This window comes from Ornithodoros turicata, chromosome 2 (genome assembly GCF_037126465.1).
Source record: "Ornithodoros turicata isolate Travis chromosome 2, ASM3712646v1, whole genome shotgun sequence".
Lineage (NCBI taxonomy): Eukaryota > Metazoa > Arthropoda > Arachnida > Ixodida > Argasidae > Ornithodoros > Ornithodoros turicata.
Genome location: NC_088202.1, coordinates 74,358,446 through 74,371,682, shown reverse-complemented (window position 1 = coordinate 74,371,682; position 13,237 = coordinate 74,358,446). Strand labels below are relative to the sequence as shown.

Here is a 13,237-nt window from a genome sequence, read left to right as displayed (position 1 = left end):
TGACATGGGACAATGAGCTATGAATAGGGTTGGTCACGTTAGGGGAATTCACGTAGCGTAATTTTCCTACCCCTCCATAATACCTTGAATTTGATCAGACCTAGAACAAGCCTGGAGTGGAACAGCTTTCAATCGTCATTGTTTTGTATGAATGCTATGTTCCATCGAATTAAAGCCATCACTCCCCTCTGTAGTGCTTTGCCTTGAAGGTACTAATAAATTAATGTGCACCTTTTAGTATTCTCTCACTTACACCTCATCAGTGATCAGATTGCAAATTTTAATCCCATGTAGCCAACGCGAATGATTCATGCAGACATGTTCTAGAGGTAGGCACGGGTACTAAACTAATCCGATCCAATCCAATCCGGTCGAAACCGCAATGCCGTTTGCGCGCGCAACTAACTGTTGGCTGTGCTCCAGTTTGTACCGAAGTTGTGCAAAGTTGGTGCCTCAGTCTGTGCAGAGTATGAGCGGTCGGGGAAGACCACATACGACTTCTGTGTTTTCCTACTTCAGCTACGACATAGTAAGGTTTGGAAACGGAAACGTACCCAAATTCTGCAGGAAACGAATATATTTTCGTTACCTTTACCAGAAATCGAAACGAAGACCAGCTGAGGAAACGGAAGCAGGTACCGAAAATCGTCTGGAAACTGCGACGAAAACGAAAAATCGAATTTCTCAGGCACCCGCAACGGAATCTCCGCGAAATGAAAGTCGGACACTAGCGTGTTGTGACGTCAGATCATCCGAGCACTGCTATTACCAGCCGCGAATAGTCTGCTATAGCGCGGGAGCAAGGCACCGGGAGGAGCAGGCGGCAGGGTTAACTCTGTTGACATAGCTTGAACTGCTCTCCTTCAGACGTTTCGCCATGAGCGGCGTACAGACGTGCACAGCTGCAGAGAAGACACCAGGAAGGAGTGGGGGACAAGGGGGGGGGGGTCTGGAAAGTCTGCCGGAAAACCCAGGGCACCCCAGACAGCACAGCCAGTGCGGGAACTCGAACCCGCGTCACCTCCCACTCTCGGCGTAGAAAGCGATCTAACCATTATGCCGCGGGAGCTGGTTTTCTCCTGACTCGTGAGATTGAAAGCTCTCACTGCGAATCCGGGTCCCAGTCCTTGTAATCCCAGTTTCTTCTACCCCTGGCATGTTTTGACGTGCCCTTCTATGTTCCTTTCATGTTGGGATACATGAAAGGAAGACACACAGGCACTTAAACTGAACATCAACAAGAACGTTTACTGCAGAAAGCCAATATATTGCACCTTTTTTAGGATCACTTACACAGGGTGTCTACTAAGTTGCAGCCTTCAAATTCCCTGACTTTTCCAGGTTTTCACTGACCATTTCAAGCAAATTCCCTGACCAAAACGAAAGGGAATTCTGTGCTTGCTGCTGCTTTTTCATACAAATCCATCATAAAGCATGTCATTTATTGACTATTAGTGAGTATGGTCTACTTTCCTGCCTCAGGCCTTGTCGTATTGGCGAACTGCTACTCACGGCAACAATGCTGTGCCGTGGCCGCTCAACCACTGATCGGCACTCACAATTCGCTGCGTATTGTGATGGCACTTGTCTGTGACTTTCCCTGACTTAAGCTGCTTTTTTGACAAATTCCCAGACAATCCCCTGACTTTTCCAGCTGCATCAAAATTCCCTGACAATGCCCTGTTTTCCAGGTTGGTAGACACCCTGCTTACAGGCTCTAACCCTTTGAAATTGATACCGGCCCCTGGTAGACTTGACCACAATCTGTGCCTGTTAAATGTGATTCGCCTGCATCCTTCTCAGCCTAGCCTAATTTCAAAAGATCCGTACTCATTCTATATGAAGTCTCCCTATGCAATCTTTGCATAACATAATATTTACAAGAATATTTCAACGAGTGATTACTACTGCCGAAGGCATATTTACACATCTGGAAGTTTGTCCTATGTATTATTCTTTGCAGGGCTGTTATGAGCTACCAGCGTTCCACACTGTGCAAATTGAATGTGACTAATACCACGCTCTTAGGGGTAGGCACAATTGTTTTAAATGCAACATTAACCCCTGCCTTTTTCACCAATGTGCAGGTGCTTGTTTCATTTGGTTCTTGTTGGGCCCTGGAGAGCTGCTGGATTTAACCAGTGATAAAAATCCAGAAAGCGAAATATTGCAAACATAAGGCACTGCATTCCCTCTCAATTGTCCCTGTCCCGTCCCTGTCAGAGCCTGTCCAGTCTTCTCTTCTTCCGTAGTGTCTTTCCGCGCTTTGTTTTTTTATCTTCATGTCTAGTCACCAACGTGCCCAACAGCGAGTCCTCTGAATTGTGTGTGTGCACTGTCATGCTTTCCAATGTTAACCATTGCACAATGCAAAATCCTAATTATCAACATTTTAACTACAGCTGTGCGAATAGTCCACTGCAAATAGTTTACGAATATTTCACTTGCACTTCGAATCAAATCCGAATAATTTCTTCAGACAGCGAATCAAATGTTCTGCTCCATACTTAGCCTTTTCACCCAGCGTAACACCTGCGTAACACCCAGCGTAACACCCAGCGTAACACCCAGCGTAACCTGAGAGAAGGGTCCGTGTGTGTTGTGTATGGTACACTGGTCAACATGTTCCATGCAACCTGCTTTATGTGCATCTCTTCATTTCTATGTTCACATTGTGAATTTCCTTACTTTTTTTAGAAACTGCACATATTTCCATCTGTTAATTAACATAACTCTGAAAGTTGGGAGTAGATTTACTGGAACATACAGTGCAAAGAGTACAGTGTTGACCATGAGCTCACAGAAGTTGTAGGCTTTAGTGACAATATTGTAAACAGTGTAAAGCTAGCTTCACATAACACTTGAGTGTAATGAGGTGAAGCAGACTTACAGAATGGAGCCGCACACCAAAACAATGGCGGTAACGTGAAGTGGGCTTCACCTGACGCTTGGATGTAATGAGGCGAAGCCCACTTGCAGGATGGCGATAGGGATACCTCGCTTCAGTACTACGGTATCAGTGTGTCTACCAAACTGCAGCCTTCAAATTCCCTGACTTTTCCAGGTTTTCCCTAATTCAAGCGAATTCCCTGACAAAAACAAAAAGGGAACTTCGTGCCTACTCCTACATTTTGACCATAAAACAGACCATTTACTAAGTATTAGTGAGGCTATCCTACTTTTCTGCCTAAGAACTTGTCGTACTGGCAAACTGCTACTCGCGGTAACGTTGCTGCGGCATCGCCGCTCAACCACCGGTTGGCACTCGCGAATTCGCCGCGCATCATCATGGCACTTGTCCGTGATTTTCCCTGACTTCAGCTGCTTTTTGGCCAAATTCCCTGACAATCCCCTGACTTTTCCAGTCACATCAAAATTCCCTGACAATTCCGTTTTCCAGGTTGGTAGACACCCAGGGTATTCCAAAAATATTCGAAAATTTTGTCTACTGAAAATAGGTTGTGAATAGCATTCAAATTGCATCAGATATTAGTTTCATATTTAAAATTTCGAATATTCGCACAGCTCAAATTTTAGCCTCCAATCTGAAGACACGAACTGAAGAACTCGAGCCAAACATTTTTTTCAAATATGTTGTCAAATATTGCAAATGCAATCTTGCATCTTTGTTCACTGTCCTTGTACAGCAGCGGTTTCCATTTACCTATTACTGCCCGCCGATATTGACCATTGCAAATGTAAAAGCTGTATGTTGATGCATGTTGATACTTGAGCACTCTTAACTTCCATGTATTCCGTATCACTGCTACAGTCTCAAGTTTACCCACAGTTGTACAACACAAGGATCAGGAACCAGGAGGAGCAACAGCAAAGCCAAATTTAGAGCAATGTTTTGGCACAACTCATATTGTAGGATTAAGCTGGTAAAACCACCCTGAATGGTGACCTGAAACGAATCTGACAAGGCACAAACCCAGTGACTCCACACGATAGGCACAGGCAAATACTAAACACTATCATACCACTCTATGGTTTCTTTAATCTTGTGTGTTCTTTCCACTTTTCTCTTCCAGCCAAAAATCCTACCATGTTTCACCATTGTACAGCTTTTAGCATACAACCAAAAACAAAGGTTTCGATTACATTGCATAGCAAAAAGGATCCAGTAAACATTTCAGTAAGCAGTCAAGGATTTGATATAACTGGGCCCACTTCATGTCAATATTCCGTATGTAACGTGACCCTTGGAATTTTTCCAAACTGACAAAATAACGATAGTGATTGCCATGTGAGAGCTCAAGATTGGAACACTGGCGTCAAACGTGATTAAACTGCACACGCCCACGGATGTAACACAACGCAATGTCACACCATATTTGCAGTGTTTATTGCAACATGTGCCATGAAGTAACTAATAAGCACGACTCCAGTAGTCTTCTATGCACATCTGTATCCTCTCAGCTGTGCTCACATATCACATCTATTATCACACCCCCCAGGGCTGCAAGACTAGACAAATGTGAGTAAAAACTTGGCACTGGACTACCCTTCGTATTACAAAAATTCTTGAGCACAAACTGTAGGGAACAATTTATCACTGCAGCAGTTGCCCTCAAGCACAGTCCTGTACAGAACGAAGTTTAGCGCCTTTCCTGCAAGACAACTTGCGTAGTGCCTCCTGGCTGTGCCTTTCAACCAGGAGAAGTGCTGCACTTCTTTTTCTCATGTGTGGCAGGGCATCAGTGCCTATCTGAGTGAAGGCTTCAGTTAGTAAGCGATCTATGTAGACTGAAAGTCCATGTCACACAACACCATGGCAAGTCAATGACCACAGCTTGAACTCAACCTGTAGAGGAGGCACTAAGGTAACTAGGTAACCAGAGTGCATCATTCACGAAGTATCATGCATCTAGCAAAAGAAAAGCAACATGATGGCCAACATGCCTAGCTCTGATGAAGGGGGTTGAATGGCCAATGACTGTAGTGGTGACATGCGACATGAAGCCCAAGAGGCTTGTTTCATACCAGCATAAGGGCAACAAGCTTCATATAATACTAACGAGTACTAAGGACATGCCAAGTTGATCCATAAGGTAGTAGAGACCCAAATACCGCACAATTGACTACAGGCAACACTACATATGTAGGTACAGAAGACCTACTTCATGCGTCCTGTCATTCCTTCGTACGATTCAAGACACGCAGCCAATCGCCATGGGCAATTTCAAATACAAGTATTCTGCAGCTTAGAGCACTGCATGGGATCGGGCTTTGACATAATGGACACAGGCCGAACCAAGGCCTGTACATTGCAGGTCCGACATCAGGCTCTAGCCTGTGTTACCCCACTGTTAGTTAGCCACAGTCAACTTTTACAGCCCACTACAATGGGCCAGGCTGGGTAGCCTGGAAATTTAGAGATTTTGGATTTTTGGTTTGGGCCGGCCCAGGAAACCTAGACATACTTTGGGCCTGGCCCAGGCCTGGTAAGGAGTCGTAGGGCCTGGCCAGGCCTGGCCCTCAGAGATGCGTCCCATGCAGTGCTCTACTGTGGCTACCAATGCCTGCCCATGCTGCTGATGGCAGCTCGTCTCCAAGGCTATGGCCTCCGACAGGAAGTCGTTTAAGTGATCAGGCTTTGTTTCTAGATGGCGTTAGTACAGGGCAGTCTTGGCAATGTGTGCTTATCACCATTATCAAAATTCCAGTATCCAAATTCCAAGTACCACTCTCAGCAGATCGGCCATGAATACAAGGAAATGCTCAAAAAGCACTTACATAAGTGAAAGGTAACAAGGCCCACTGATGAAATAATTAACTAACAATATATCAGGAGGTGTCACCGACTGTGGATTCACCAGAGAACATGATAAAACAACAATAGCAAAAATATAACTAGGTTTCATAGCTCCTGAAATCAACTACGGCAGACTTCTAGTATGCGAGGAAGCATGGGAGCGTTGCGTACTTAGCGAGTCACTCTTCATGAGTGCGAGGATGCCCGCCACGATTGCTTTGACTGTCATTCCGGTTAGGCCACACTGCTTCTCCCTGAATTTGTTCAGGTACTCCCTTATATGGGCTCTGAAATTGAGGTTGTTCAGGTAGTTAGAAGAAGGGCTCTCAAAGAAGAATGTTATGTGTACCCCACTCATGTGAAAAGGTAAGCGTACATAGTTCTGGTCTCAACATAAACCCCGCAGAAGACAATGAGAGCGGATGGCAACAGCCTCACTTCTAAGCTTAACAGTAAATAAATCTGCAAATGACGACATGTAGGATGATATGATCAGTAAAAGTAATATTGTGCGTAATAATTTTGGGTCCAGAACTTTACTTTGCCCAATTAAATTTCAAATAATTATAAACTAATAATTTCATTTTGTCAGGAATGGCAAAGTACCTCAAATGTACCAAGTTTGAGCATCATTGGTACTTTAAGTACAGTACAAAGTACCATACTGCAAATGTACTTCCAAGTACAAAGTACTAGGGAAGGTACTTTAAACTAGAGCCCTGCACCATCCGCGGATGGAAGCGGATATCCGCGGATATCCGCAAGATGCTTGCGGATTCGGATGAAAATTTAGAACTTTCTGCGGTGTGCGGATCGGATGCGGGTGGCGCGAGGTCGGATGCGGATCGGATGCGGTTACGAAGGTAGCGGATCGGTAGCGGATCGGATGCGGATATACCGCGTGCTGTAATTTGTCCACTAGCAATTTATTTGCATTGCGCGGCGACAGCGGGCGGATGCTCGGGTTCACCTTTGACCATGCGCGGCCAAGACAGGAGAGACGTATTCTGACGTCTCGAACCGCACGTGCACCGACAAGGTAGCGTTCCACGCGTTCCAGATGTCTCTCCCTATCGCGTTTGTTGAAACGTTTCCCGTCGCTTGTCGTCATGAATCCTTCCATGACAGCGTGGAAGCATATCCGAAATTATACCAACATATGCTTGCGGCGGTCTTTACGCGTCCTTCGAAACGTGCGGATTTTGCGGATCGGATGCGGATGGTGCGTTTTTGTCAGCGGATCGGATGCGGATGTAAACTGTTGTGTATGCTGCGGATGCGGACCACGTGTGCGCGGATGCGGGTCGGATGCGGATGCCAAAAATCTCATCCGCGCAGGGCTCTACTTTAAACTACTGAACAATAGTTGTAGAATTTCGGTATCAATATTTAATGAGGTATTCAGCCAGTACATCACAAATTGAGCTTCATTACTTCATGCTTTGGTTTTTGGTGTCTGCAATAAGAAAGTAATTATGCTTAGAATTTTCTGAAAAATTTTAGCATGCATTTCTGGCAAGTACTAGTTAATGAGCCCTGCTAGTTTACCAGTTAGTCATCAATATGAAGTGAGATCTTTCTCCTACAGCACAAAACATACACGCTCTTATACAGAGAACACGGAAACCAACAGCACTCCCACAGCGAGCACTCCCTACTGCATTATGAAATATCACGAGCTGAGCGTACTAGGGCGTCACATCCGTGATAATGTAGTACTAACTTGGCTCGGAACACACAGCATCACTTGGAAGTTTATTCCAACAAACGCACTGTGGTGGGGAGGATTTTATTAAAGGTTGATAAGATCTGTCAAGTAGGCCTTAAGAAAGACAATTGGCTGACAAGTATTCACATACGAAGACCTGTGACAGAAATAGAAGCTGTCATAAACTCTCTGCCAAGTTGCACCACTAACACAGGCAGAATCCATCACAGGAAAACGGCTGACAACAATCCCACCAGAAATACATGCAAATAACATGGAAGACTTCCACGGCACGTGGAATATGCGTACAATCGCACTGCAAGAAGAATGGCGAAGATGGAAAAAGCTTTACTTAATGGAGCTTCGCTCCACCTATCAGGGCAAGGAAAGCAAGGAGAAAACGATGTCCGTGGGTTGCTGACTGGTGGTGGCCAACGTCACCTTGATCACGTGATCCCAGATCCAAAGAGGCTCGAGCGTCCCCTCCTCACACGTCAGAATGATGTGCGTCCAGGCGCTCATCACGCGTCTATCAGAAAGGCAAAGGAGGGTATAACAAAACAGAAGCAGGGGACGTCCCTAAAGGGTGGACGAAGCAAGGTTTAATGTCTGACACAAGAGAACATAAGCTGATGACGATAGCAGTGAGTAGTTCCGCGATGTTCCTCTTCCTTTTTTTTACACTTCCCTGCCACAGACGATGCATAGAAGTAAGGTCAGGTGAGGGTGAACCTGTGAGGTTCACAGTGTCCTGAAATGGCGTGGAGCACGGAGTCGGTGCGCCTCAGTCCGGCTCGAAGACATGCACAGATACTCGCACAGCGAGAAACCTCTTACACATTAACCCACTGGGGCCAGTATGGGCAGTGTGTGCAAGTGCACAACTCTCAGGTGCAGCACAGCAAACCCTCAAGCCATCGCCGTACCCTAGAAATCTTCTGATGGGTCACGTACCGAGTAGTTGGGGTCAGATGGGCCCTTTGCGGGGCATCTCCGGGGAAGGAATCGGGCACTTTTCTAGTCCTTGGTCCTCTCGTGGTCCAGAGCTTGAAGTAGACGGAATTTGCGGTTCCAGCGTAGCAAAGTGCACAGAAACCACAAAGCCAGGCTCAGAAGCTTCGGCGTTCTCAGAATTCCGGCCCGAGCCGTCAAGCACTTCATGCCCTTCTCTGGCAATGCTATCAGTTGAGATCCGGACACCAGGCTCCGCATTTCTTTCTTGGGGCCTTCGTATTGTGCTCGTAGACAAGGACGAGATTTCGGAAGGCGCCTGGTGTGAGAGAGGTGTCGGCATTGGTTGAATGTTTGATCGGGGAAGGCTGCTTCGCTCGGCTTGACTTGCGGTCAAGCTGTATGTCGTTAACGTCTGTAAAACCATGCAGCAGCGTTCCAGATGATCGCTTGCACTTACTTTCGCAGAAATGACCATCTCGAGATGAACATCGCAGTCTGACATTTCGTTATCTATTGCATCTATGTTGACTACAGCCAAAATATCCTCATCCAGGTGCTGCAGTCCTGAGTACCATCAATCCACTAGCTTCAGGTTTTCCACCAGACACTTGCAACCAGAACTTTCGTGTAAGAGCGCATCGATGCGCTCGATCAGGCATAAGACATTCAAACATATGGAATGGCGATGCTTACGTATTACCTCCAGTTGCTGTAAGGCCTCCATGATATTACGGGTAATGAGGCCCTTACGCCCTGTAGCTCCTGCCCTCTTTGCTTCGTATGTGGACCGGGCTCCTGGGTTTCGGCACCAATATAACAAGAGAGAAGCAGGAGACGTCCGTAAGGGGTGGATGAAGCAAGGTTCAATGTCTGATGACAATGGCAGTGAGTAGTCCCGCGATGTTCCTCTTCCTTTTCTTTACAGAGGGCGTTTCGCGCACAGGAGATTCGGAGGGAGGGGAGGGGGGCTGTTGTAGGTATCACAAGTTTGCTGCCATTGTAATAATTGTGGGAAATAGGTTTCGGGCACCTAACATTCCATACCAACCAAAAACAAAGTTGTGTGCCTCTAGACTGCTTCGTTAAGCAAACTTCGTGCTAATAAGGAGACATTTTTTGTTTGGACATAGCGTTGCGTTTCTACAAAAGAATTTGCAAAGCTTGCACCTCCCTGCATCACGAGAATTACAGCCAATTAGGAATGTTAAGCATCATTTTAGCTTTCAGCACCCCAAAATTGGCTCACTTCCACTGTTTTTATGTCTGAATCAGTCCAGCAGTAGACTAGTTAATTAAAAAAGAGTGTTAACACGTACAGCTGAATGTTCATACAATCACAGACAAAACAACCAGCCGAAATGCCTCATTTAAAAGGCATCACATTTGTGAATAGTTCAAACACTTCCCCAGGCCACGGAGGATCATACAAACTGCCTGCCACTATGTGCTCCTCCCATACTGTCACCCCAACACAACATGCAAGCCCACAACCACATTTCCACTCTTTCATTGCCGGGTAGCAGTTACAGTAAAGGTGTAATACTCACTCTCTAAAATTTGGTTTTTGTCGTTTCAGCCTCATTATTATGTTCTCCTCCAGGGCAGACTTCTGCTGCAAGAAGTCAGACCTTAGAGCAGGCAAAGAAGGAATTCCTGCCAACAGAGGAAAACAAAGACTCACCTTGCTTCTCTGCGGGGACTCTCCACGACTCGACCATATGGACTCTGGGTCTGAACAGCTTCCTCCTCCATATTGCTGGTCCATCTTCATCTGGAGCTCGTAGAAGTCTCTGAATTCTAAAAACACAACAGTTTTAGTCTTGCATCCAGTACAGCCTGCTGCAGAGAGCACTAATAGCAGTAACTACCTCTAGCCGCAATACTGCAGCGTATGATATGAATCTCTGAATCAATGCAGCATCAATGAAATGAATCTGAGGCAGCGGAAATTATTTGTATAATCCAAAATATCATTAAAATAAGGGGCTGTGTATTTCCTTTACTTTCAGTACGTGCACACGTGTTTATACATGCTGTCAGAGGTTGCAACACACTTCAGAATGTAGAGGGTGTGCAGAGCTCTGGCCATCATTGGCAGATGTTTGTCTCTGTTATCATTGTCACTCCATGTACCTCCCAGGTACGGTGCAGTTTTCTTGATTATTTTCGTCTGTCTCCATTGTCTCTCGATTATCATGTCAGCACACCACAATATCGTGTGCGGCTATGAAAGCCATTGGTGGATCCTTCAATACCAAGTACCTCCCAGTTATTGATTGTCAGGTGGTCATTTCCTGATTGTGGACATGCAGGCACTGCCCTGATAAAACAATTTCCGGAAGCACTTTTCGATTGTGCTTGCCGCAAGCATCTAGTAGGCTTATTTGGAGGTTTTCTTTCCCATTTCTGAGAAGGCATGCTGCTCCAGTAGCCATTTGAAATGATGCAACACATTTTGCGTTATCTCAGCATCCAATGGTTGTGAATGGCTGTGAATGGTTCCGAAGGTGAGTGGACCAGCTGGCAGGCACTGTGCGTTTGAAACACGTGCCCTTCTAAAACCTTGTCAGGGTAAAGACCAGTGATGGGCAAAGTACCTCAAAATTATACTTACAGTAAAGTACCAAGTACCTGGTATCATTAGTACTTCAAGTACAGTACAAAGTACTAGGCAAAATACTTTAAGTACTCACCAAGTACATCGCCAATTTAATTTGTATCACTTTGCATATCACTGTTTAGTATCTATGTCTTGCTCTCTTGGCAAAACCTTAGTGAAGATTCTTGACAAATGCTCTGAAACCATAATGTCCTATAGGTTAAGTGCTAATCAGATGTTATAATTTGCAGTTACATGTAGAGAGGTAATCAGACAGCTGTGCTGACTGATCCAAGATCACCCGCCTAGTGTGGTGTTCCGGTACTAATCTTCGGGTATAGGAGGCTAGGTAATTTCAGGAGAAAAAAAGTACAAGCCAACTGAGATTATACATTTCTGGGCATTCCTTGCTGCTTTTTGAAATACAACATGTTTAAAAGAGAATATGAAGCAAATTAAAGAGGGTGAAACACGATGTAAGCCTTCATTTTTATGCGACTGATATGCAGCAATGTAATCCATGTGACCAATTACAGTGCAATTAAAAAAATGCAAAATGTAAAAATGAAAGCATGTGTGGCTTTCAGAGTGTTCACTGTGTAATGCAATCACACATTGTGATATAAATTGATTATTAATTGCCAATGAAGGAAACAATATAAAAAAAGCATAGAACCTTGCATTGGGAAAGCTGAAATGACAATTGACCAAGTCATTGTGCTGCCGGTTGCAGTGTCATAATGTGTGCGTGTCTTTGCATTCCATTCATTTTACTCAATCATAGAAGAGTTGATACTTTTTCAGCATTCCAAGCCTCGCAACAAGAGACTTGCTTCAGCAAATATGCTCTTTAAAAGCACAAAAATCCACTTTGGTAAAATGTCATATTGGGAATCTTGGTACTCCATTTCACTAGAATCGCTAAAATGATGCAAGACGACGAAAACTCAGACATATAGCCCTATCTGTGTGTTCTCGTCTTCGTGTTGCCATTCTAGCGCTTTTAGTAGGGTGCATTTTTGATACTCTTGTGATTTTTTGTCAGAGTCCAAATTTGGGTACTTGAGCACTTGATGGGAAAGTACTAAAAAAAGTACTTTAAGTACAGTACAAAGTACACGATTTAAAATGGACTTAAAGTAAAGTACAAGTACACAGAAATGTACTTAAAGTACTACTTGGTACTTCAAGTACTGCCTATCACTGGTAAAGACCAGATCAGATGTGCACAAAGCATGAACGTAGCTTGCTCTGCAGTTTGGAATACATAAATTAGGGCTGTGCTAATAGTAAAAATGTTAAAATCGAATACAAATACAAAAACAAATCGAATACAAATACTGCAAATATTTTACTTTTGAATATTGAATTGAATAATGAGTAACTATACAGGGTGTCCCAGCTAAATGCGAACATATTCTTTAAATATATATCAATCACTTTTTTCGAGATGAAATCAATTGCAATATAGCACATGCTGAAGGGCACTCCTTAGGAAGGAAGCAAACCCCTAAGACACTGCTCCAATTAACTTTCAATAATTAACTTTTTAATTATAAAAGCAATGAAGTTGTCTCAATTAGAACATCTGCTCCCTTCGGTCACCTGATACCGGAGTAGTTTTCAGAACAAAAATCCGTTTGATAGATCGTCCGCAAAAAATTCGTGAAGGAACACCATTTTTTCTTCCTTTTGTTCTGTGCGCATCCTCGGAGACGCGTCTTTCCTTCACCCCCAATGTGAGAGGGTGAAGGAGCACAGTGCCGCCTCATGCGTCGAAGGTGAGTTTTAACCTGCCGAAACAAAACAAAAACAAATGTATCGGGTGACTCTTATCGGAACTGCCCTATCTTGGGTTGCGTTTTCTGTTTTCTTTAAATCTTTTTCGAGGACGCAAGAAGCGATAGTGTGCGCTTTCACCCTGTCACACTGGGGGGGATGAAGGAAAGACGAGTCTCAGAGGATGCGCAATGAACAAAATAAAGAAAAAATGGTGTTCGTTCAAAAATTTTTTGCGGACGATCTATCGAACGGATTTTTGTTCTGAAAACGGCTCCGGTATCAGGTGACCGAAAAGACCTGATGTTCTCATTGGGACAACTTAGTGGAACAAGCTTATTGCTGTTAAGTCAGTGCACAAAACAAAACCGGCACAGAACGATGCCACTTACTCGCCGCCGCCAAAGCAAGAAAGCCTCGTGGTCTGGAGGGGATCAAC

At 44.6% G+C, this 13,237-nt stretch overlaps 1 protein-coding gene across 5 annotated transcripts in view; it reads right to left on the bottom strand.

The window, feature by feature from the left end:
* Positions 1-4,326: 4,326 nt before the first annotated feature.
* The window catches only part of LOC135385576 (uncharacterized), a 33,960-nt gene continuing 25,049 nt past the window's right edge, over positions 4,327-13,237 (bottom strand). For 3 of the 5 annotated variants that reach the window (XM_064614981.1, XM_064614978.1, XM_064614980.1), the window contains 4 exons: positions 10,102-10,217; positions 9,968-10,032; positions 5,930-6,045; positions 4,327-4,707 (listed from right to left, as the gene is read on the bottom strand). In XM_064614981.1, the coding sequence (XP_064471051.1) occupies positions 4,574-4,707; positions 5,930-6,045; positions 9,968-10,032; positions 10,102-10,217 (431 nt within the window). In that variant the 3' untranslated portion in view covers positions 4,327-4,573. Of the gene's footprint in view, positions 4,712-5,929; positions 6,046-9,967; positions 10,033-10,101; positions 10,218-13,237 lie in introns of all 5 variants that reach the window. The other 2 variants (XM_064614979.1, XM_064614982.1) reach the window with 2 other exon arrangements.